At 39.7% G+C, this 27,102-nt stretch overlaps 1 protein-coding gene across 8 annotated transcripts; it reads right to left on the bottom strand.

Annotated features, from left to right (window-relative positions):
* Positions 1-3,661: 3,661 nt before the first annotated feature.
* Positions 3,662-26,367, bottom strand: LOC104932503 (uncharacterized protein C21orf62 homolog). 8 transcript variants are annotated; one of them, XM_027291125.1, is made up of 3 exons: positions 26,169-26,367; positions 17,636-17,778; positions 3,662-11,110 (listed from the first exon to the last, which is right to left on the bottom strand). In XM_027291125.1, exon 3 carries the CDS (start codon positions 11,045-11,047, stop codon positions 10,301-10,303), a length of 747 nt encoding a protein of 248 aa, XP_027146926.1. In that variant the 5' UTR covers positions 11,048-11,110; positions 17,636-17,778; positions 26,169-26,367; the 3' UTR covers positions 3,662-10,300. The 8 variants fall into 8 exon arrangements, 6 of the variants coding, with proteins under 6 accessions (XP_027146926.1, XP_027146928.1, XP_027146925.1 ...); XM_027291127.1 differs by having other exon boundaries at positions 17,636-17,774; XM_027291124.1 differs by lacking the exon at positions 26,169-26,367 and adding an exon at positions 17,890-18,372 and having other exon boundaries at positions 17,632-17,778.
* Positions 26,368-27,102: the final 735 nt, after the last annotated feature.

Here is a 27,102-nt window from a genome sequence, read left to right as displayed (position 1 = left end):
TTGCTGTTATTATTGTTGTTATTATTATTTATATTCTTAAATAGTTATTATATTTATATATATATATATCTATATATTATATATATATATATATATATATATTATTAATATATATATCTATATAATAACTGTTAAACACTTTGGTCAGTGCATGCTGTGTAAAAATGTGCTATATAAATAAAACTTACTAACTATTTAATTAATTGATCACCCAAAATAATGCAATAATGTAATAAATAATGTCTCTCGTCTCCCTCCTGTCGTGTTTGTCCTCCGTGACCGCTGTGTGTGTGTGTGTCTGTCACCCGTGCCGTGGATGCTGCTATACATTTTCACCAATTACGTGCAGCTTTCACACAAAAAAAAGTGGAGAAAAAAAAGTTTTTTCCCGCTAGGTTTTTTTCCTTCACTTTTTTAATTGAAAGCCAAACGTGATTGGTCAAGATGTGTGAGAACAGGTATGGCACAAGGGAGAGTGTCAGGGAGAGGAGACAGTGAGGCACCGAAGGAAAAAAAAAAACGGCTCCATAAATCGGCTCCCAACAAGGAGCCGGCTCCCGCCGTTCACTTCAAAGAGCCGGCTCTTAGAACCAGATCTTTCGCGACCGACACATCACTACGTTGCATCCAGGTGGCAACCTCAAGCCAATGCCCAAGTGCTAAAAACTGTAATTCCTCGAGCGGCCACTTGCTGCTGACTCCAGATGTGAGTCAGTCTCCATGAGCGCCCATGTTAAAATGTCAAACTTCACTACAGGAATATACATGTATACAGCCTGGTACAAAAAACTGTTTTGGTCTCTAATTTCCCTGTTCATGACAACTGTACTGAGGGTGAATTTTCTCTCACCCGTTCAGATGATATTAAGGCTTAAAGTTATGAATAATTAACAGTGCAGCAGCTTTGATTGACATGTAAGTGCTGTTGTGGCTTGTTTGACCACCCAGGTGTCATTTGGCCCGCCCTAGGTCCTCCGATCATCAGTATCTTTGGAGATATTTAGATCAGCCAGGTGGTGGATGAAGCGGTACAGCTAATGTGGTGGCTGCCAACCTATGCGTGGTGTAACTCATGCTCTGTCTATTCGATATACTGTCGTTGGTTGCATCCATGAATGTAAAGAGAATTCAATGTTGATGGTTGTTGTTCATTCTTACAGAAGCTACTCAGTGGCTCATGAAGCCAAAAAAAAACAACATTTGATTTCCAACTATGAAATTACCAGGAGAGGCGGGAAAGGCAGAGCCTCGCCTGTCATCATAGAAAAAATAAATTCAATGGTTATATTAATCAAATGATTTGAACTACAAACTAGTTACCCAGGCACATGTGAGAGGAGGGAGGCCGAGTGTCACCTGTTTTGTGATGAGTCTGTCCGGGATTATTGTGTTAAAGGCTGAACTGTAATCCACAAAGAGCGACAATGGCGTCCTCTGTGGATCTGTTTGCACAAAATGCGAACTGGTGAGGGTCGAAGTCTGGGGGGAGATAGTCCTTGATGTGCTGAAGAACTAGTCTCTCCAAGTGAGGGCCACTGGACGGTAAAATGTTGCCATCTCTTGATAAATTTAATTCATGACAGTCATATAAGATTAGATAAGATAAGATAAATTAAGATAATCCTATATTTGGTGGTGGGGGGGCTCATATAATAATAATAATAAAATTCTGCTTAGGGCCCTAATTTGGCCAGGGGTGGCCCTGGGGGCAGTGATCTCCATTGAGACAGAGAGACTTTGAAAACTGAAAGAAGACAAGAAGGACTTCTACAGAAAAGTAACGGACATTTTTGTCCAAAGCACCTCCAAAGAAGGATCGGCGCATGGACCATTTATAAGTAAGGTTAAGACCATAATATAACGTTATATAATAATAATAAAGTAAATATAACAACTATAATAGTGTTTTTTTAAATGAAATTTGCGTTACGTGGGCCACAGTTTGTATGTGTAAAAAATGCTGATATGAGATATGAAACATAACCCGTTAACTGCTGCCGATCAAATGGTGAATAATCTACTGTGTTGGGTTCATATATTCTCTCTATATATTCTCTATTCATATAATCTGACCAGCCATGAACCTCACCGCATCACTGGAAATTACCCATATAAATATGCATTGTGGGGCCCAAAGAGCAAGTACACCCAGCTGCTTACATCTGGTTATGGTCAAGTGGCAACCTTTTGCCAAGCAACACTGGAGGTGCCAAAGACTGCATTTCCTCAAATGAAGCGAGTCAGAGGCTTTCACTGGTTGAGCCACTAACTTCTGGTTTAGCCCTCCGCTAACTTGAATAGCAGATAAAATGATTTAATTGTACAACACTTCTCGTCTTTTGAAATGACATGTACAACCTGATTGTATGCAAGCTTAAGATGAAATGAGTTAAAGCAGAACTTGTAATGACGTATTAGTATATTTACTTATAGTGAGCTTTCATTTATTTATGTCATTACAATCTTTCTCTTATTGTCATAAACAAACCTAAAGAGTTTTCCTTGACTTGATGGTTTTCAAAGCAAAATAAAAATGTAGCACAACTTTAAACATTGGCTATTAATGTGAACACATATAACATTCAGTGTTTATTTTGTAAATGATATGCCTCGCCTGCATGCCCTATAAATTGTGCTCTTATTTTGAAGACAAACCCATTCAACTTCCTGTGTTATTATTCTTACCAGGGGATTTTTTTCCCAGGCTGAGCTTTGTGTACTTTGCTCTTTAATTCGTTCAGATGCCACTAGAGGGCGGTGAAAGAAAAGATAAAACCTTGAGTCACCGCTCTGTGGCTTCCTGCTTTGCCATTGTTATTTGTAGAATGACTCAAGTCCCTGGACTATTCCCACAATGACTGATTGGTCCTGAGGGACTTGTCATACACGGTGAACAACTTAACAATACATCAAAAAGTTCAAACATTATACTTTTTATATTAATGTTAATGTATATAATATACATGATATACATAAACATTAGATTTAACCTTCTGCTCCCTGATTTACTATTTAAATATTCAACATATCCCCTAAACTCTCAGGATTTATTCAGCACTTGTTTCAGTTGACTGCAAGAGTAAAATAAATTATTTTCAGTCCAAATTGTCAAAAGAAATCCTGCGAGAGTCTCTTTGAAGCCTCTTTGGAAGAGGTTTCAAGCTGTGTCTTGTTTTCATTATGGGAACATCCAAGGTGCTAACTGTTGTTGTTAAGACAGTTTCCATCTCTGAAGAATTGTGGCTGCTCAAACTATATATCCAACTGTGGATGGAGTAAGTACACTCATTGATTAAACATTCATCCATCTGTTAGTGCCAAGTGAATCACTAGGTAACATATGTTTTGAAAATAAGGTTTATTATTATTGTTAAATATTTAAGAACTCTTGTTAATTACAACCTGAGTCTTATTTTCTATAGATTTAGCGGTCGCTCCTTGTGGTAATAATCATTTCACTTATTTGCTGCAGAGATCTGAAAATGCAACAACTAAAACTGTCTGCCAACTCTGATCATGGATGATGACGTTAGACAATTTGGCAAATCCATAGACAGTAGAAATATATCTGTGATATAAGATATATGTGGTTTAATACAGAAATTGGCTTTAATTACTTGGTCGGAGCAACCTGTTACATAATATGATTTAAACACAACCACTTTGTAAAAACTTTATTATCTCAGACCATACAGAGAAACAGTTTGCGGACAAAAGTAACAATCCACATCGTTTTTTCATAATAAACAAATAATCTCCAGGAATTTGCTTAAATAAGCCAAATTATATACAAACTAAACCTGCCAAACCATTTCTAAATACACAATCTGTTCCTTAAACAGTACATGATTCACCCATGAGTCTCCAAACATGTCAGACGTTGCAAAGTTTACAAATCATCTTAAGGCACTTAGCCGTGGGTTACACATAATCATAACAAATCTGTGTTTTACATTTGAATAATTACATTCCCTGATGCAAGTATTTAAGGTGCTGTAATGAAGATCAAGAGAGAAGAAAGAATAGGAAAAAGAAGTCAACGCTCTAACACAAGAGAGTGATGTCAAACCCAAAAAACCCAGTGATCTCATTTTCACCCATTTTGTGGCAGAATGTTCTAGACGTGATGTGTGCTGACAGGAGCGTTAACCCAAATACTCATGGCCTGCTCTAAACATCCTGTCTGAAAACCATTAAAGGTGGCTTGTGGAGGTGTGTAATCATCCCATTCACCAGATGGGAGTGACTAAAGGCGGATTTCTGGCTGCACAAAATGCTCGGTAAGTTTCCACCAATGTTATGGGTGAATAAACTCACGGTCTGTTCCCATGTACCCGCTGAGTGTTGGCTTCAAGGCAACCAAAAGGCGTGCAAAGGCGTCAAGAAAAGCTTAGACGATTTCGTTAACAACTCACAGACAAGAAACAAACAAACAACAGTTTCTGTTCAACAAAGACATACAGCCTAATCCAGAAAAGGGGTATGAGGCCCAGACGTTATAGTTACCATCCTGTTTCCATATCCATGTGTTAAAGCAACAGTAAGAAAGTGCATTCAGTGCCAGGATGCAGCCCTACCTAACAATCACAGGACAGGAAAAAGTCCACATTAAACTAAGAAACACAGTACATCTAGATACACAGTAAGGTGTTTGTATTGTTGTCAAAAGGTGAAAAGATCAAGATAAACTCACCCTGTGTGTCACGTACAGGGTTAGTGGCCACTAGATGGTGACAAAAAAACGAATAACTGTATTGAAGCGAAAAGTAATTCCCTTTGTACATAAGACATTGTGGCCTTGGCTAATTTCAAGTCCCAAGTGTTTTGCAATGTGGCATAGATAACTCCTTTTACTCAAATATAGAACTAAAATAAAAAAAGGGGGTATGAATAATGTAGATGTAGTTTAATAACCAAGATTAAACCTATAAAGTTGGTAAGAAGAGAGCTAGTTAGCTAGTTTTTTGTATTGTTAAAGAATTGTCAATGGATCAAATGTGCATTTGAAAGGGGTCAGTTGGAGTAACAAACCTACAAAGTCTTTTCGTAGTGTTTTTAAGCTTATTGTTTTGTCTTGTAGCATAATTTTTGACTGTGCCTGTTTTTTAGTTTAATTATTATTATTATTTTTTAAATCTATTACATTCTCATCCAAGGTCAGCACTGCTTTCTCTCAGCATCTGTATGAAACACCTTTTTAACACATGGTTAACGTTGTGAAACAGTTAGTCACAGTTTGGTTAGGTTTAGGTAACAAAACTACTTGGTCTGGTTTAGGAAAAGAACATGATTTGGGTTAAAATAAGTATGTTATGTGAAACAAATCACGTACATAACTTAAAACTAAATAAGTCAATGTTGACTCTCACGTACAAACCTCGGTCTGCACAGTGAAAGTCCTGTGTTTGTTTGACCCATCCATCCACCTCAACCAACCTTTTCACATGGACTTTGTTACTCTTTACACAAGATCACCTTACTCAGATAAATTACATCGGAGTGGAAATACCAACAAGTATGTATTTGACGTCCTGGCAATGAGAACAAGTTGGGTAAACCCAATGTTTAATCCAAATCTATTTGTCAGGAGTTGGTGGAGACCAAAACAGAGGGCATAAAGACTTTAAAATGATCCTTTAGAGTATTATGGGTGATGTCAAAAATGTTTTTCTACAATCTAAAGTGGGACTTATCGGCTTTTACAGCCCATGGTTTCATTAGTTTTGATACAGGTTGAAGAAGTTCAGCAACCCTTTCAAGCCTCAAAAAGTACATTATTAGAAAAGCGTAGCGTTTTCCATAAACTAGAGGCACTCAACATCAAGTTTCTGAACTGCGTTACTAATAAAGGCCAGTTTCTTTGGGGTGTGGAGTAACTGAGCAGCAGAAGTCCTGCAAGAACATGAACTCTGCTCTCTTTATCTAAAAAAAATAGGTCTACTATTACAACCTTTTGGATTTAAGTTTTACACACTTTTAGATAAATAAGAAAATGCATTGCACACATTGTGGCTGTTTTTCTGGACTGTCACCGAACAGGAGTTACAGAATAATGGTGCAAACTCAATTTATTTAGATGTAGTTCTAAATAATTACAACACAGTAATGCAACAGTTTTCGTAGCAACTTTGTTTCACTGACAGTGTTTACTTACACATAATCAGTGCATAAGGAAAGTATATACAACACAAACAGCACCTCAACACATTGCATCTGCACTGGATCCTATCATCAGATCTGAATGAACTGTAATTCTAAAGTGACAAATTAAAAGTGATGTCGATGAAAGGGAGATGAATGCAAGCACGTGCACACACAAAGCCACACCCATGTGCTCATGCCTGGATGCTTGCATACACACACACGTGCAAACACACACACACACACACACAGACAAACCCAGAACAGTCCTGAATGATCTGCAGAACAGAAGTGTTGGCCCCGGATTGTGTTTGTGAGAGCAGCTTTCACAAAGTCTCTCACAGGATATGGGTTGGAACCGGAGAGAGAAAGAGTTCTTACATGTTCAACTTTTTACTTTCTGTCCGCCAACCTCTCTCTCATTTGGTTACCGTGACTGTAAACATATGCAAAAAGAAAAACCATTCAAAAAGTTTAGAGAAATTCAGATTGACTTTTGACAAAAAGCTCTGGAGTGACTGAATCTGAGAAAAGTTTCTCATTTACTTCCCCCTCTTCCATGACAGAGCTCTGCCAACTTGGCTTCAAGTGGGTTCATAAATGTGCAGCTCATCCAACACGTCAGAGAGTCAAAGTCATTGTTTTGATCCAAAAAAGAGTGAGATTTGTTGGCTGGGCGAGATAGAATCCTAACCCTGGGACTCTTGTTCATTGGGCGTCCATTTTAACCTGTTTCAAAACAACTTGTTTTATTAGGCCATCTGCACTCAATAAGGCCAGCTGGAAAAACGCAGCAGCAGATTGCAGCCTTCATAACAGCGAGCCTACTGCGCCTCTCTGTCAGCTCATACCACAGCAGACTGACACAGTCCTTGTCCTCTATGTTTTTTTGTTCTCTTATACATTCTCCTTTTTTGCCACAGTCCTTATATCTTGACTTTTACTATTATTTACAGTTTTAAATATCCTCAACGAAGCAGCGCAACACTCAAAGCTTCCTTCCAGACACAATAGTATCATCCAACTCTGGCGCAGACTGTGACCCCACTCTGGATTCTCTGGATTGGTTCCAGCCAGTGTTCACTGCAGTCAGCTGCCACAGTACATCTTGTTTTTTTATGATGCTCTATTGATCCCTGAGGCAGGAATTTGTCCTTTTGCTCTATCCTTTCCCCACAGCACCTCATTTATACTGTACAGTATTTCAACATGTAGGTGTTCTACAAGACCTGCCACATGTTCCCACATACGTTGCAACATGTTTACTCATAGAAATGTGGTTAAAAGAGTGGATTATGTAACCCAGATGTTCGCTAAATATAGCCTGGTTTTAACGTAAATAGATAGACATCTTTTTGCCCACTGATCCAGGGCTGGATAAACCACCTAGGAGGAAATAAAAATGCTAGGGGATCCAATTAAGCAGCCCAGACTTTATATTTTTCCCAGTCACAGAAACAAACCAGTATTTCTACGCTGGATATCTTCCCATTGCTGAATGCCAGTTTTTTTGAGATACGTTTTTTATAGGGATATGCCATGTAACCATGATATCAACTGAAATATTAAGGTATTGAAGTTAGATGACACAGGTCCTCTCTAAAAGACAAGTTCCCAAGGATGTCTGAACATGCCGTAGCCACATTAACACCCTTAGTTTCTAATTGTGCTTTGCGTATGTTCACACAAATGTGTATTTAATCCAATTACCACAAAGTAACTGACTAGTTGCCCACTTTTAGAGTTTACCAGCATAGATCTCACAGTGTGAAATGGTTTGTAGTTAGCCCTGTAACTTTGGAAGTTCCACTGGAATGCTTCTACTGAGATATCAGACCTCATCCTGGTTCAGTTTAGGACCATGATACAGGATACTCATCATCCACTCTAGCTTCAATGCTTGATAACAAAGAAACTTCAAGTCTTTAAAAAGGTTTCCCCCATCTGGTGTTTCGATGAAGGTGGTGGAAGGTGCTTTCTGCACTTTGGTCCAGCATTTTCAGACTTATAAAACCATTTAGTGAGTCCTCCTGTCCTGTATTGAAGTATCTGCATTTGTTATGCTTCTCGACTCATTTTTTCCAGTTTTTCCTCTAATTTGTCAACTCAAGACTTAGCAGCCATTTGGAGCCGCTAAAGTCTAGTCAAAGGCCTCCTCCCTACTGTCCATGTTATCCTGCTGCGTTGATATATCTGACAACACCTGGATGGGAACTCACACCCACTTGGCAGTCGAGAATAGGATCTGGAACATCTCATCGCTCTTTGGGAGCAAGCGTGTGGTTTGTCTCAGATATTGTTTTAGCAGATGGCATATCAGTCTACAGTCTGCCTGGACAGTTACACTTGTCAGTTGCCATTTGTCATTCAGTCACGTCAGGGAGTTTTTAAGACCAGATGTGGACACAGAGAGATGAGATTTCAAAAAAAAGAAAAACATTGTTAAAATATTTAGTGTAACCATAGCCTTTGTGGCTTCCAGCTACCTGGTGTTTTAAGTGTACATAGAGAGTAACGTTTATGAGTACATCTACAGATGAATGGTTTGCTAAGTACTCCAAGAGTTATGTGTAAAAGGTATTCTCATTCTCATCCAGACTATAAGAAACTTTGATGCTGGATCTGGAGCGTGCCAACATTAGCTTGAATACGTAAGTCATAACACATCTGATTTACTGCTTGCTTTTACTGTGTCTGTATAAGCTCCTTTTCCATTGAGTCATTCATCTCTACAAAGACAGTCGTACCACTTTCTAATTAGGCAGCCTTTTAAAGAGTTTAATTCATGATTAATGGAATTATTAATGGTCAATAAACCATTTACAAATGCTTTAAAGAACACCTAAAAGATATTACATTTTTTGGGACGCCAGATTGTTAAATTCCTTTTCCTGATAAGTCACCCTTTAGAAAGATTTTTAAGTTGTATTAAATTAGTAAATTTAATACATTAAAAACTATTAACAAATAGAAAGGATAAACACCAGCCAATGGTATTTCACAATCTGGTGACCCAATACTTGTTTTTATTTATGGGCTCTACCTGATCTATGCAGGCTTTTTTTTCATTGAAATTTCAAACTTTTACAGGAAAAAATAAATATTTAAACTGTAATGACCAGTTCAAACTCAAAATTCACAGACTACAAACTTGTTATCTTGGCCCATTTACCAATCAGTAAGCTGACGATTGGATAATCAATAGCCTCTAAGAAGTAATATTTGGAAGTATTTTCGGTTCTACAACGTAGATGGCAAAATTACCAACTTTTAACATACGGCAACATATCTGAGGACTCAGGAACCAGAAACCACACTCATCCCAAGGACTGTCGGCAATGGCCATCATCACTAAGACAGAAAGATTTATATACAAGAATGTGGCCCGATGGCATTGTTTTGGGAGGTGTGGTTTTCAGGATAATGAAAGAACTGGAGCCATGATATAAAATTCCAAGTTGCACCACAATCACCAAATACCACATACGAAAACTAACAATCAGTGGATGTAAATGACTGATAGTTACAGTTCACTGTATCGTAAACTCATGCATTATGCTAACAAATTGCATGGACCCCCTTTATAAAGAGTGCCTTATTAAATTAAAATATTGGATGCCTTAAGACTGTGTACATGAATGTAAAACACTCCTGCCATAATATTTATACGTTTGACCATGGTGTTGAAGCCCCTGTATGTGCAGCAGTTCCGAAAGTTAGGATATCAGCACCTATTACCTCTGTTGTAGATGTACAGATCCGTTTTGGTTAGTAAATTTTGGGGTGATCCCCAAATTATGCTGCAGTAAGAAATTTTAGCTAGCTGTAAACATTGCCAAACCTTGTTGCAGTATGAGTGCATATCTACGAAATTCCTTTCAGGGATGGAAAAACAGCAGCAGGTGTAAAAGTTGTGAAGTCAAAAGTCTCCTTGAACAAAATGCATCAGGGGGAGAAAGATGTTTCTCTTGAGACACTGTTTAAAGCCACATTTCGGCCAGAATGACAGTACAACAGTCAGTCATACAAAAAGCCAATATATCCCACAGAAAATATGTCAGATGTGCAACTTTGCCTTTGCAAAAGGACAACAAAAAATCCAGCTGTGTTCTGTACAGTCACTGCAAACCAGACGGTGCCCTCGAATGAGAACTTGTTGTCAGTAGACAAATGTAAAAAACAGGTTCTCCAGAGACCCTGCAGCCTGCTCGTCTGGGTCTGTAGGGTCATCAGAAGTAGCAGAGGATGGCAAAGAAATGGGCAAGGCCATGTGTGGGAAGTGCTGGGAGAGGGTGTGAGCAGGTGGTCCCACCACAGTGTAAGCCTTTAGGGCAGAGAGCCCGTTGAGCACTGCTACATCCAGAAAGGTCACATGAAATGCGGAGGAGAAGTCAAAGGAGAGGGCCTCTAGCTCAGCGGCAACTCCTGCTTTGGGAGAAATTGTAATTTCCTGGTTGGGGTAAGGAGCTTCTGGTGCTGCGCTGTGGATCCTGAGGGTCTGTAGACCTAGCAGAGCTAGGTATTGACTGTCTATTGGTTTTATTCCACAAAAGGACAACCGTAAATGGCCAGCCATGCTCCTGTTCACCAGCTCCTCCAAGATCCAAAGCTCCTTCACCCAGACAGTGAGCCGTCCGGACTCTCTGAGCCCAGCAGGAGGCAGAGTGGTGCGCAAAACGGTGTGGCATCGGCACAGCGAGTTGGCCAGAGCCTCGTTGCAGTCCTGGATGGGTGTAGAACAGCTGCAGTTCCGCAGGTTGTGGCCTGGGGCGCCACTGTCGAACAACAGTGTGGTGTTGGCCGGCAGAGAAGTTTCAGTTGTCTGGGTGATGGGGGTCAGGAAGAACAGCAACCACAGTGACCATGGCAACGAGGCAGAGGAGACTGTGTTTGGAGACATCTCCATAGAGATCAAAGAGACTACATCTTCACCAAGTGTAGAGACTGGATAGTAGAGAGACGAACAGTGCTGTAAACAGAGAGGAGTAAAGTTAGCATGTCTATATACAAGTTATATATGCCATACAGATAGACAACACTAAAATGACTAAAATTTTGATTCTGACGTCAACTCTCATCAAAGACCATACCTCAGCAGATCAGACATTTACTTACCCCTCGATGACTCACTTGAGCACTTTACTTCCCTAAAAGCACATGACACACAAAGAAAGTCTCTTTCTCGCTCTGTGCCCTACAGTAACCTGCTTCTGCTTTGCGTCTGTATTTTTACAACATGTGGAGGCCAGCTTAAGACTAACAGCCAATTCAATGCAGCTCTTTATTTCCAGTCTAGCCCTGTCTCTCTCTCTCTCACACACACACACACACACACACACACACACACACACACATATAATTGAGCCACTTATTTCTTGCTCCCCGGTTTTACTGGGGAGAGGTCCTTCCAGGCCCCAGGCTACTGTGGATGGCATACGGCTGCTTATAAAAGTTCCTGCGCCATGCTGTGCTGTGGTGAAAAAGGCAGTGGCCAACCATATTAAATGTTCAGGAGTAATGAAACACTGGCCTCTTTATTTCCTCATTCTGGAACGGTGGAAAAAGTGGACTGTATAAGCAGTCCTGACTTCCAGAGTCAACTTTTCCCCACTGATCTTTTTCTTTGAAAGATGAGGACTTTCCAGTGTTATTCTGGTTGGACAAAAACGACTTGATTGTCTAAAAACAGGTCTGGAAAAAAAGACCATGTGATGCATTTGGTACCAAAGACTCAATTTTTACATGTTAAAAACAAGCATGCTAACATACAGACATTCATAAAAAAGGTAACATTAATAATATCATGTAGTGTAGGTGTTGACGGGTTATTGATGAATGCAGGATACTCAAAGGCTGTCAACCATCTAAATCTTCCTATACATGTTCTCGTCTCATTCGTTCTGTGTAGTCCTGAAATATTCAGATTTTTATCTTAATTCTCAAAATCTCTGATTATTAAAGGAGCAGTGTGTAGGGCATAGAGGCAGTGGTAGTGTTGTTGTGTGTGCTAGCGGCTGAGTTACTAATTATAACCCCTATCCTCTCTTTTCAAGCCTAAAGGAGAAATTACAGTGGCTGCAATATGTGCAAAAAACTCAAAGCAGCCTAACTAGACAGTTTGTTTGTTCTGGGCTACTGTAGAAACATAATGGACATGACAAACCAGCTGCATCTGTAGATATAAAAGTCTCATTCTAAGGTAACAAAAACACAACAATTATTATTTTCAGATGATTACACACCAATGACATAGTTATGAATATTATTTTCTGTATATAGACACACTCAGCAAAAACTGAGACATTGCAAAGATACATGTGCAAGTACTCACTGAACTACAGCACAGTAGTGCTGAGGCTTTGGGGCTTCACTATACTATACTAGACTAGTATAATCTACCACTTTAAGAATTATCACAGCACTTACTGCTGCACTATCGCACTGAATCTTGATTGTTCCCTTTTCTGTAAGTCGCTTTGGATAAAAGCATCAGCTAAATGACTAAATATAAATGTAAATGTAACTATATTTCACTATAATCTATAAATATACAGCCACAATAAGCTGGAATACATTTTATCAGAATTACTGCCATTACTTTTAGTGTTCAGTGTGATTAAAAACAATGTTTACGTTGAGTTTGAGGTGTGACGTAACATGTATCATACCCTGAACTTTACTCAATGACTCAGCGTGTGCATTTAATATACCATGTGGGTTCATTGGCCTTGACCACTTTCTTAATTAGCCTTTTCCTTAGTCATGTGAAACTCTCCTGCAGATATTTGGGATATATACAAAAATAATTTTGCGGGTTTCAGGACGTATAAGCATTTTATTCTGTTTGAGGTCCCTCTGCACTGTGCTTCTCCAGGAAATACTTCCCCTTTCTCCGCAGCCTGTTTACTAGTCACACGGGAGATTATTTATAGAAATGTTCCCTGACTTTATTCCAGATTTCTTTTCCCAGAAAAAGCACATGAGCAATTGTGACACTGAGCAGAATAACCAATATAGATGCAGAATAACCAGTATAAAAGATGAAAAATAACAACACTCTGTTTCTGTCCAAATAAAGGGCAAACAGGAATGTGCACTGTATTTCACTTTATATCTTTGTTTATGTTTATTTAAGCATTTTAAAGGTCCAGCGTAATTAATAAGGATCTGTTGGCAAAAATGGAATCTAAGTGTAAACCCATCATGACGTCACCCATTAATGCCAACTCTTTTGAAGCCGTGAGTTTGGCATTATGGACGTTTTTTTGGAGACAGAAATTTGGTTAAGAGCATGGAGCTAATAGGTGATATTACTCTAAATAGTAAATGGGACCATACTTTACTAAATGAACAGTCTGTATGGAAGAAGACTCATGAGGACACTGTTTACTGAGGGAATAAATCAACTGAGACGTTTGTCCATAAGACACAATACAATCAGCCTTTTTCTTTTGGAGCCAGTAGAAAGAATGCAGGTTTAGGACATTTCCGCAGCTTCACTTCACAGACTTGTCCACTAGTTATACTGTCAATGGAGAATATACAAGCAGTCCAAGCTGACTAATCACAGGTAAACCTCAGCTACACTGTAAACTGTAGATCAACCTTCACGTGAGGCCAAAAACTGTTTACTGAGGAAATAAATCAAGTGAGAGGTAAGCTTACATACAATCAGACTTCTTTTTGGAGCCAGCAGAGTGCTACTGGCCATTAGGAAGAGTGCAGGTTTAAGACATTTTACAGATTCCACAGATTATATACTGACAATGGTGTGTCAAGACTTCATAATAAGACTACCGGTAGTTATGTTTTCGTGACCCTGAATGACGTACAAACCAAACTCTGGCTTTAAACTCAGCCTTTTGTGTTTTTCATTTCATGGCCACCGTTCTTTCTCCTCCACGCTAAAGAAGGAAACTGGCATCCTTAAAAGTATGTTAAGGTGTAACAAAAGCAAGAAAAGTGTCTGTTAAGGGGTTAAACTTCAATTTGGCATTAAAGTCCCATTTCTGGTATCCTGACTGTGCTTCTATAAATAAACTTGACTTCACTGTGGTTGGTTTACAGTAGCAGCTGCCCTCCATACACACAGCCTGTCCTCTCCATCCTCCACCGTCTTACCTCACTGCTAATATTAGTCATCGTCTTTCCAGCTGTTCCCAGTGTCTGGCTCTCCCACACATTATATCAGTCACTTTCTCTCTCTTTCCAAGTGTCTGTCCTTGCTCTCCCTCTACCAAGCTCTTTCTTTCCCTCCCCGCTTCTGCTCTTTTTTTTCTCTCTCTCTCTTTCTCTCTTGCTTTCCTTTCCTCCATCTCCATCTCTGTAATCCCTGCAACAAGCTCCAGCTGCAGGACCGGATGCTGGGAGGGAGGGTAGGAGGGAGGGAGGGCTGAGCAAAGATGAAAATCGACCACGGAAAACACATTCCACAGTACTTAAATGACAATGTGAGCATATTTTATTTGAACTTATCAGAGAAATGAAACCACATAAACTTACTGAGTGTCATCAGAGTCTTTCTGTTCTGAGTTGTGTTTCTGAGAAGTGTGTCTAGGCGACTACGTGAAGACATAGACAGAAACTGAGAGAAGAAAGAGTGACAGACAGAAAGAGTCAAATGGGGTGAGCATGGTTGTATGTTTGTATGCCTATGTGTGAGAAACAAATGCGAGGTGGCCCGCCGCTCCACACGGCTCCAGCCTGTTAAAGGAGAGGCTCATGCATTCCTCTGACATCATGCTCCACCGCAGGCACCCACCCTAATCCTCCCTTCCTCTCTCTCGCTTACAGTCCCTCTCTTGCTCTGTCACCCATCTCTTTTCAATGTCTCTCGCTCTTCTCGCTCACTCTCAGCAGCTGCAGCTCCACACACAACTACAAGAGATGAAATCGAACGGATTTCACTTCCAAAAATGGCAAATATGCAGTGAACAGAAGAAATGTAGAGTTTGTTATGTCATACTGTTTAGACTTCTATGCTTGAGACATGTAAAACGATTTTGAATAAGGTTGATGCACTGACTTGTAATCAGGTGAATGGTGTCTCTGTCATTTGTACGTCTGTGCTCACATTATGTAACTTTAGGCTCCGGGTCAGGAGAAGTACATAACACTTTACGGCACTAAGTCACACAGCAACTATTTCACTGATTTTGGCGAAACTGGGTCATATTTTATGGAGAAAATGTTTTTTGTTTTTCCCTCTGATGTCCTCCGACTGCTCAGCCTCAACTCTGATTTAACAGCATCTCTGATGGACAGTAAAGTAAACTGCTGTGGCCTATAGCTGCTGTTAGCTAATGTTAGCTCAGTTTGTTAGCTGGGTTGCCCAGATTGTAAGCTCAAAAGGAGAGTTAGTGTTTGGACCACAGGTGTTTTAGACCAGGGAAAGGTGTAAAAAGAGTAACGATGGACAGTAAACTGCTGTGTATACTATATCTGCTGTTCTGTCAGCTCAGTTTGTTAGCTAGACATAAGCTAATAGCAGCTACAGTTGGCAGCAGTTTACTTTACTGTTCAGGAAACTCTGTAAATCATAGATAGTTGAGGCTGAGCAGGCAGAGAACATCAGAGGGGAAACCAAAAAAACATAGACCGAAAAGTTCAGAGGAAAATATCTCTTGAAAATGTCTCTGCAGCTGCTAAGTCTCTAACGGTGTCTGTCTGCTGTTTGCTGCCGAGCAGGTCATGTACGGTGGCTTTTTAGAGCTTTTTCCTCTAAAAACAACACTATGAGGACGCTGAGAGTGAACCAGAACAGTAACATTATGGCTGGACACATAAACAATGAGCTGAAACTCAATATAACACTCCAAAAGCTGAGAGGAGCTGCAAACTCAGGTGAACACATTCAATGGATTCTTTATTTTTATAAAAAAATATAAATGATAGCTTTTCGGGTACTATTTTCAGTGGATTAACACACATTTTGGTATTTACAGTGTTTACAGCCACCAGACAGTATACAGTATAGAGGTCTATGGTAGAAATGAGCATGTGTAATTAATCATACTTCACATCTGTAAAACTGCTAAAGCAATAAACGATTAATCAATACTAAAATGTACAGCATGTTTTTTTATGCACAATAACAACACATGCATTGGACAAGTTTCAGTGAAGTATAGTGCTTCCAGAGTTATGTACCCACAAATCCTGTTTACAGTACTCTTTCACAAAACTTGTATACATGGGCAGCTGCTGAAGACGTCCCCCTTCATGCATTTTTCTTGCATTAAGACTGCAGACGGTTTATTTTTATTGACTCTTGTACAGTAGGAACAAGTTAGCAGGCTGTAAAACAAAACTCCAGAGTCTCATAACCGGCTAATCTCCAGACCACTCTTGTTAGTTTGGTAGGACAGAATGAGAGTGAAACTTGATTTTCCCAAACTCTTGGATCTCTCTTGGGTACGAGACACAGAGCAGATGCAGTTGAATAAAAAGAAGGACTTTGACAGCCTGCGTGTGTTGAGTCAACCCACAGTCTCACAAGTAACAAGTTGCATTTTAGTTTCGATTATATTTCTTCAGATTGGATTAGATTACTGTAATCTAATTAAAATACATTTGATAGAAGTATTAAACATATCTATACATGGATCAGAAGTGTGAATGAAAACTTGTTTTTGCTACTGACATGCTCAGATTGTTATCTGTTATGTTATAAGTGTCAATTTATGACAAAAAATCGTACAGAGATAGGCCTTTATATTGCTGCATGCTGTAGAGATCATGGGTAGAACACCCATGATCTATGACGTTAAATTACTGTTTTTGTCATTGAGGTCTGTTGGATTTGATCATAACATATTTATATGTGTAGGGATCCTTAGCGTAATTTTGTCATATGATAACTTATAATTACAGTGCCCTAAAAGATTACAGATAAAAGATACATTTCGCCTGTTTCACTGCTGCCGGCTCCATCAAAATTGTTGTCTCCATGTACTGAGTCACAAAAACATTGAAATAAAATAGGGGAAACATGATAAAACTGTATTGATTGTGCCACTGACAGATTATATTTTATGTAGATGGTTAGAAAAGTCGTTGAGGATCCTGGAAATATCACAAAAACAGTAGCTATTAAATAATCACCAGAAATATGCTTTCAGAAAATAATGTCTCTAACTGAAGGTAAGTGATAAAATATGTTTTTATGACTGACCCTTAAAAAATGCATAAACATCCAGATTGTATGGTTCAGCTGCCTGTAGGTTTTTCTATGATTTCAGCGTCCAAATGACTCAGTGACAAATGAATTAGAGAAATAGGAGCTGAATAAGTTCCCACACCAAATGTTTAGCTGCCTCTGAAAATGGAGGTCAGTTTTGGTCCAGTGATTATTGACACAAAGAACAAACATCGTTTCTTACAGCATATGTGCAAAGATTTCAGCAGCATGCGTGTGTTCTGTCCATGCAGCAGAAAAAAAAAACGACTGATGAAACAAGTCTAGCATGTGGCAGCACATGTGTAACGTACATACGTGGACAGCTCAGTGCTGGTTAAGGTGGCATGCTGCTGCCGTCTGGTTCCAGGCTGAACGATCCAGCTTCCTCAGGCGGTGAGAGCAGCAACAGCAGCTTCCACATCTGTCTGCAGGTTGACTGGAAAACCTCATCTGTCTGTCTGACAACAGAAGAGAGGTTGTTAGGATGAAGGGAGAGAATAAGAAATAAGAAATGGAAAGGGGAGGAAAGGGGAGGGTGGGTGAGAAGAACCAAGAGAGGTCTTACTTACTTTCTGGACTCTGGATGGATACATTTCTCTTCAGTTGTGACAGCATGACACACTCAAACACTCTGTCCATTTTCTCTGCTTTCTTCTCATCTTTTTCCCATTCCCTCACTCCTCAGCCCACTCTCCTCCTATTTTGGGACCCGCCTCTCATTTTCCAAAAGAAGCTCATGTTTTTGCCATGTACAATGGCTGTGTATGCTGCCATCTTGTGGCTTGCAATGCTATTACACAAATTTATTTAAAATAGAGAGTGGTCATTTAGTAAGGTCTGGGTTATGAATCATAATTTGGGGTTCACATCTGTTAAGGTCTGGGTCCAAATGTTGGTTATTTTGAGAGATTGTACATCAAGTTCTCTGGTTAGTTTTAGGGCCAACCAGACCATCAAAAAAAAAAAAGCCTGGTCCACTGTATGGGACAGTAACTTTGTTTATGGGAATATAAATTGCTAAATCACAGCATCAACTCACATGATAAAGGCCTTAATCAGCTGACCTGCTGATTGTGTTTACATGGCACATATTGCAAAATTAATTTTCTGTTAATAAAGTTGGACAGCAAACCATGAAAAAGTCCAGCATAAGAAAACCATCCAATGAAAGGGGGAGGATGTCATGTTAGAGGTAGTTTATGTTGTCCGGGGACTCCTGAGCATGGTAATCCAGCTGATGCTGGGCAATTACTCAGCACTTAGAAGTGAAAAAAGTGGATATCTTTAATTTAACATTTCTCTCTCCACTACTCAGATCTATTTCAATAACTAACATTACAGTTACATGTTAAGATAATAATTAGACCTACCAATCACACCATTTAAATGGAATATAAAACTAAAAAAAACATGTTACTCTTCAAGGCTTCAAAAAAGAAATGCCTCCTCCTAAAGTAGATCACACACAAAAGATATAAAGAACCAACACAAATAATCAAAGTTGTGCTGCTGTTAGCTTAGGTTGTTAGCCAGGCTGCCCAAACTGTGAACTCTTAGTACTGGGGGAGTGTTAGTGTTTGTACCACAAGCATTTTTTTTTCAGGCCTGGCTGTCGACTCGCTAGTAATGTAATCATAATAAACACATGTGTACAGCTATGCATATACCACAGTGGTATTTTACCCTGAAACTGGGGCGATCAATCACAAAAATACCAATTTCTATTCAATGTTGCTTTAACCCTCCTGATGATCAGGATCCCAAAAACCCGCATTCAGGCAGCATTTACTGTAAATAGTATCTCAGCTGCATTTTGTTTTGATTTGCCTTTGAATGACAGAATGTGATTTGACCTGTTCTTAAAGCTGAGCTTATCTAACCTCTACCTGCACCAAAGTTGTCGGACATCTACTAATATGTCACTGGGGAGGCTAAGGTATGGAAAAGAGAAAACAATAAATTACTACAACGACTTATCTTACTTTTCTCAGTTGTGATACAACATGTGTTCTGAGTTTGTCAGAGCAAGCAGCAATTTTGAAACGACTGAAACATGTCAGATGAGTTCAGAAATTGACATGACTAAGACACTCTGAGTGAGATTAATTAATCTCCATCTTTCTGCTATGGGTGCAGGGGTTTGCTTAGGGTGGCCTCAGCGTGTCATCGAGCCACCCTTTAATCCTGGACTGAAAACTAAAAAACTGTTTTAAATCCTAACTCCACATTTCAGTAATATATTGTTCAAAGTCTTTTGACATGTTTTCAGCAACTATTTTCAAACATATTTAATGTATTTTGAAAAAAATCTCAGAATTCAAACCACTATACACTTTTAGTGGGTCATGAGTGGTGATTGACAGAGATAATTCTTGTCTATACATTGTTTATTGGGGAAATTATTCCTTTTCTGATTCTTCCCTTAAGTTCCAGATTTTATTTTACTGCACTTTCCTTTTTTTCTTTTTATTTGAGCACAGCTTAGTGTGAGAGTTTGCTGTATGAAGACAGTGAAAAGAATATACAACTAAGGTTTCCTGGGTATAACACACAAGTTCATTTTGATATAACAACAACACATTCAATAAACTTTACAGATTCGAATGTGTGCGTATGTGTCTTCCCTCCTTGTTAGAACAGGATGTAGTTGTTTACGGGTTAAGGTAAGACTGTGAGCTAAGGTCATGCTGAACAACCCGTTCATATTTACACAGCAACAGCTGTTGTTGGTAGCAACTGAACCAAAAAAAAAAAATGTAACCACCAGATCCCAAAGAGCAGATGGAAAAACTGGCTCTTGTGTCTCTGAGGCAGTGAGATCACTTCCTGTTGGGTTCCCGTGTTGGCGAGGACATATAAGATGGCAGCCAGGGGCGGAGCTGCTGCACCAGAACACCCAGTACTCCCAGAACCATGATGCTGGGTGGAGACACAGATGGCAGTTGGTGTATGACTTACTGAAATATTCACACAACTTCCCTCTACCAAACTTTTTTGGTCCTCTCCCACAAATGTCCCACGTCCCTCGTGCTCCACTCGTACGCCTCATTGCGTTTGAGTTGTTCATTGACAGATGTGCCGAACGAATCATAAGGTGCACAATGATGCATATGTCTACTTTAAATGTTATTTGTTAATAATGGAAACTGTGATGGAGTAAAAGCAACAAAGTTCAAAAAAGATATAATGCTCACATAAAGTACAGATACTTGAAATGCACTTAATTACTGTCCACCCCTACATAGTGTGCAACTCAAAGGCTCCGGAAAATCTACTTTGAGGACCTTTGTACGGTGGCTGGGAACCCTCAATGCTGCAAACAAAAGAAACGCTGCAAATAAAAAGAAATGTCGCTGCAAATAAAAGAAATGCCACTGCAAATAAAAGAAACACAGCTGCAAATAAAAGAAATGCTGCAAATAAAAACAAACACGCCTGCAAATAAAAGAAACGCCGCCGCAAATAAAAAGAAACGCTGCAAACAAACAACAACAACAAACAACAAAAAAATCCACAACGGAAGTGAATTACCTGGGACTATTATTGCCTTTGCACATGTGTTTTTTTTATGTGAGCGAAGAAGAAGAAGAAGAAGAAGTATGGAAGTGTATTGCATTCACTTGAAAAAAAAAGTAGACACCTTATTACGAGAAAAGATCTCGTAATTATGAGATCAGAACCTCGTAATTACGAGATAAGTAAAGGTGCCTCGTTGGCCACTGCACTTCGGTAAAGTTAGAAAGATATTGGCACTTCCGGGATCAAAAACTCTTAATTGAAACGTTGTTAAAACACAAAACATGCATATTTTCCACCGTAGTAAGACAGACAACGAGCTACAACCATCAAAACAAGCCAATATCGGAGCCACACCAACAACATTAGTGTTTACTAGGACTTTTTATAATTTCTGGGATTTTTTCTTAGGAATATTAATCAATAACTTCAATATGATACAGTACTGCGGTAATGCTGTCTACACTTTAAAATCTAGTGCCCGACTACATCGGTTTGTACAGTAAAGCGTCTTCATGGTGCCTTCAAGTGCACCTCGGAAACTCAGAAATCAAATAATAATCTCTTTTCTAAGATACATATGTAGATTTAGAAAAGTCATTAAATAAACAAATCAAATTGTTTTCTGACAACTTCACCCGATTTCTTGTTCTACATGTTCCCAGCTACTTCTGGGGTGATTTTCAAGTTCTTTTACTGTACCATTTATTACAAGATAAGGTGTCTAATTTTTTTTTTCAAGTGAATGCTATGCGCTTCCGTACTTCTTCTTTTTCTTCGCTCACATAAAAAAACACAGGTTCACCGGCAATAATAGACCCAGGTAAATCACTTCCGTTGTGGATTTTTTTGTTTGCAGCGTTTCTTTTTCTTTGCAGCGGCGTTTCTTTTTATTTGCAGCTGCGTTTCTTTTTATTTGCAGTGGCGTTTCTTTTATTTGCAGTGGTGTTTCTTTTTATTTGCAGCGTTTCTTTTATTTGCAGCATTGAGGGTTCCCGGCCACCGTACCTTTGAGTTGTTTCTGCCACAGTTAGTAGCTCTGTATGTTTTGAATTATGTTATACTGATTTACATCTAATTTCTGTAGTAGTGGTTGTTTCTGTTTGGGATTTCAGACTGTACGACAGGTGGTGCAATCCCATTAACAACAGGTGGTGCAATCCCGGACATGTAACGGTGAAGGAGACTTTCTGCAGTAAAGACATGGAGTTACTTGCAGTGAGTCTGCGACCTTATTACATGCCAAGAGAGTTCTTGCACACGATTGTGTTGTGTGTTTACATTCCGCTACGAGCCCTTCTGGACACTGCCTGTGACGTCATCCACACAACCGTTGCAAGGCTACAAACGCAACACACGGATGCCTTTTTCGCTATTTCTGGCGACTTTAATCACGTCACACTGGATTCGACCCTCACAAACTTTTACCAATCTGTGGACTGTGCAAGGAAAAACAGGACATTAGATCTCCTCTACACAAATGTGAGGGATGCATACAGTGCCACCCCCCTTCCTCCACTGGGCTACTCTGACCATAACCTCATACATCTGCAGCCACAAATACCTGGGAGTACACCTCGACAATAAGCTGGACTGGTCCGCTAACTCAAATGCAGTTTACAGGAAAGGGCAGAGCAGGCTCTACTTTCTTAGGAGGCTGAGGTCCTTCAATGTCTGCAACAGACTCCTGCTCATGTTCTACCAGTCTGTTATGGCCAGTGTGCTCTTCTATGCGGTGGTATGTTGGGGAGGTAGCGCTAGGAAGAGAGATACTGGACGACTGGACAGACTGGTGAGGAAAGCAGGGTCTGTGGTGGGCATGGAGCTGGAGGCGCTCACAACAATCACAGAGAGAAGGACCCTGAGCAGGCTGCTGTCTATAATGGACAATGACCGGTAACCCCTACACACCACTTTCACTAATCAAAGGAGCTTGATCAGCAGTAGACTCCGGTCTCTCCCCTGCAGGACGGAGAGACTGCGCAGGTCCTTTGTCCCCATGGCCATACAGCTTTTCAACGCCTCACAAAAAGTGCTACACACACACTGACTACATAGCTGACGTGCAAAATTAATTCATCAGACAATAACTGAACTATTATTACTGTGCAATAACTCTACTCCTACCTCTCTCTCCTTCTCTTTCTCAAAACTGTGCACCACATCCCACCCCCAATCATGACCTTGTTTTGCACTAATATTGCAAACGCAATATTAGTGGTGGTTGAGAAATGCATTTTTGTTCTGAAAAGTCTTTCTGTATATGAGCAGTATTTCGAAGTCAGAGCGCATGCTCCACTGTTTCTTCCTCTTTTGAGAACCAAGCAGGAACTGTGAAGGGAAGCCAAAAACTGTAGTTTTCCTTGTGATGTCCTCTGGGTGTTCTGCCTCAACTCCCTGTGATTTACAGAGTTTCATGATGGACAGTGAAGTAAACTGCTCTGAGCTGTAGCTGCTGTTAGCTTATATTAGCGCAGTTTGTTAGCCGGGCTGCCTGACAGTAAGACAGTAAGCTCAGTTTCCCAGAGAAGTGTTAGTGTTTGGACCACAGGTGTTTTGGACCACCAGGATGAGGAGTAAAAAGAGTTAATCTGGGACTGACTTTTAGTTGTTGGTAAGAGGTTCATGAAATAAAAGGCTAAAAGACAGATTCAGAGCTGGGCTTCTTGCTGTTGGACTAGTAAGTAATATTAGCTGGTTGTTATGTCTTGTGTTGTTGCACTTGGTTGTTTGTGTTGTGGAGAAGTTGCTGAAGTCAAAGGTCAATGGTGAGGTCAGGATGGAATAAAGTGTTCAGGAGCCTCTGATGTCTTATGCTGTATTATTTATTGACTCTTGGCCAAGGAGAATTTGAGACACTCTCATAGTTCATCCTGTGCCTGAGTCGGTCTCACATTCTGCCCCAACTCATTCTGGTGGATAGACTTTAAACCCCAAGATAACGCCACAAATACTATACGCCCAGTATTAGACAAAGAGAATGTCTTTACCCATGGAGGTGTTATTGTCAGCATATTCTAGTCTGGAGACACAGATGTCTGTTTAAGCAGATTGGAACGTCAATGGCCAGCTATCTATTATGTCTAGGAAGGCAGCAGTAGGCCTCTTCGACCCTGGCCACCACAGTGCTGAGATAGACTGGCATCTACTACTACATCTACTGTTTTTGTGTTAGCTGTGCCCTAATAGACTGCATACTGTCACTTTAAGGCCAGCTAGATTTAGAATCTCGTGAGAACTAGGAGAGGAGTGTTGCAAACAAGTGCGTACTGTCGTCTCCCTAACGCACAGGTGTGTTTCTCATCTGTGAGAGTGTGAAAAGAGTTTGAACCGTTTGAACCGTGTAACACAGAGGAAATACGTGACAGAGTAAAAAAGTTAGAGTGGACCGGTGACGAAGATTTGTGACTGAAGACTTCGTGTTTGTTTCTCGTCGGTCGAGGGTTTGTTTATTGTCTCCAGTGTGTTGGGAGACGCCCTAGACGACTACGGGACAGCGTAAGTGACATATAGTGTACTGAAATCTACAGTTCCATTTTCGGTGTTAAATGTTGTTTAGGAAACTGTGTTGTTACCCATGCATGCATGTGCTACATCCGGGTGAAAGGCTCTCAAGCTACGAGCTAGAGTAAGTGAGCACATGATTTTATTTTCTGAACGTACTGAGTTGGCAATAAAAACATATTTTTCAAAAGGATACAAATATGTACATTAGAGTTAATTCATGAAGTGTAAAGTTAATTCATGGTGTATTAATTTAATTCATGGAGTTTACCGAGTTAAAGCCTGATGTATGTTGTAAAATGATAAGAGTGGCCTGGAAATGTATTAATGTATTTTTATTTCCTGTTTATATAGGAATAAGGCCTCTGCTGCTGTTTGTTGGTGCTTGCTTTCGTTTTGTTTGTTTTTGCTTTGTACTAAGACAGTCGCAAAATATTAAGGAAAGAAAGGAAACAATTGATTTTATTTTGTTTGACTATAACAAACATATCTCTCAAAATTAGAGCATTAATGCTGTGCTCGTTCGAGGGCAGTCGGGGTATTAAAGTTCCTACTAAAATATATTTTATGTGTCTGGTCCCCTCCTTTGTTGACCTGGCCGCATTTGGTTATCAAAGTTGTCGACTTGCTAGTTTTTGATCACAAGTTCCGGATGTATTGTGCTTACCACTATGTGCTTACCAGTGTAACTTTCAGTGCATCACTGCTACCTAAAAAAACCTCAACTTCCCCTAAAAGATTTATTCTTGTCTCTTTGACCTTTTCTGATCTTACCGTAGCTTTATCCATTGTCCTCCTCTGTTTCTACACATTTGCAATGCTCTACCCCTACTGAACCTAGCTCGGGTTCTGGCACGACATCCCTCTCATCAGTCTGAAGCTTCTGTGCTAATTGCGTAAACACCATTACACCCCCAGTGCTCTGAGCATGCTTAACAGAGCTAACATTAGCTAGCAGCAGCTACAGTTGGCAGCAGTTTACTTTACTGATTAAGAAGAAGAAACTCTGTAAATCACAGAGAGCTGAGGAAATCAGTGAAATAGCTGGTGGTGTGTGATTTGTGTCATATGTCATGTGTGATCCGTACTTCTAAAATTATAAAATTACATAGTGTGAGAACAGAGATACGAAATGACAGAGACACTATTCACCTGATTACAAGTGTAACATCAACAAGATTTAAAATCCTTTAAAAAAAAAAAGGTATCCAAGTAAATGTAAGTACATTTTGTACTTTTATTTTTATGTGTATTTATTATTTTTATCTTAACAGTGTGGTATTAATACTTTTACAAAGTAAAAGAGTGTAGAGAGGTTTTTTTTAGCCACTAAATATCATTATTCCCAATCAGAGAAAGGGTGAAATGAGGCACAACAGCAGCTCAGGAGGTTGCGTAGGGTTTCCGAATCACTAAATCTCCCCTTTGACAAGACATAATAAGAGACAACAAAGGTGAAGAAATGGTTCCAACAGGGCTGTTTCACACTCATGTCACCTCAGCTAAAATAATTGGAGAGGTTACACAATACAAAATAAGTTCAGAACTTCTTCACTTCAAAAACTACTGCAAGAAAAAAACAGGACGCAGCATCCAGAGGTGAGAGTGAGGCTCAGGCCTGGGTATAAATCCATCTTGAATTCGATATTGTGAGCACTGAAAGCCACTATTTACATGTGCAAGAAGAGAAAAAAAGCTGCTCCCGGAGAAAACACTGATGAAGTGTAAACATAACACGTGAATATTAGAATAACACAAGGCTACAGCAATGCTAGCAGCTCTGTCATGCATAAAAACAGCAATAAAGCTTAGGTAGAGGTCAACATACCTCTGTGATGGCGGCAAAGACTTCTGTTTCTCCCGTCTTTTCACTATTTAAGCTCCAGCTGTCTAAAAACTGATCCAGACTTTTTGCAGGAGCTTTGAAATCTCCGAAGAGCTGAGCAGAAATTCCACAAGGGTCGCTTAGACAGTCAAGTTAACGGTTGAATACACACCCCTGTCCCTCCACTCTCCCACTCCCTCTTTTTCTTTTCCTCCCTCTGTTTTCTCTCCCACCCCGCCTCTCCGTAACCACGGTAACGGCATTGGTTTTATTAGGCCATCATGAAAAGCATTCTCTTTGTAGGGTGCACCCTGCGTTTGTGTGTGAGTGGCACTGTCAGAATGCCAAGAGTGTTTGTGAGAAACATTCAGAAAGCACAAAACTATCTTTGAGCAACTTTATACTAGGGTCCAGGATCATCGTCTGACAATAAAGATGTTCTTTATGCTACAAGTGTTGCTGGAGTTTTCTTGGTTGGTGGCGTGTTTTTTTTGTTGTTTTTTTTTAAATCAAACTTGATGACTTGATTCACACATTTCATCTACATGTCACTCTGGTTACATATGTTGTTAAAAAAATTGTTAACGTTATTATGTTTTACCAATAATGGATGAACCTTTATCATTAATGGATAATTCAAACAATTGTTTAAAAGACTGGGCTCTGTATAAGATGTTTTACTGTTCCATGTTCAGTAACTACAGAAAAATTGACCTGTTCTCAGGTTGGAATGAGACATATAACTACTCTAAGTGAATTTAAAGATCACTTATCAGTTCTTAAACCACAGATTTCAGAAAAGTATGAAATGTTTTAAAGGTGGTGGCTCAAATATTTTATATGCTCAGAATTTCACCGAGTCATGCAATAGTATAAGTCCTGCTTTCTTACAAGGAAGTTTGAAAAGACAGTGACAAACCCTATGAATGTGAACAGC

This window comes from Larimichthys crocea, chromosome XVIII, assembly GCF_000972845.2.
Source record: "Larimichthys crocea isolate SSNF chromosome XVIII, L_crocea_2.0, whole genome shotgun sequence".
NCBI classification, from domain to species: domain Eukaryota; kingdom Metazoa; phylum Chordata; class Actinopteri; family Sciaenidae; genus Larimichthys; species Larimichthys crocea.
Note: the sequence above shows the minus strand (reverse complement) of the source record. Positions and strands in the feature narration are given on the sequence as shown.

Coding starts and splice junctions, on each gene's coding strand:
- LOC104932503 (XM_027291125.1), bottom strand. CDS start 11,047: ATGGAGATGTCTCCAAACACAGTCTCCTCTGCCTCGTTGCCATGGTCA.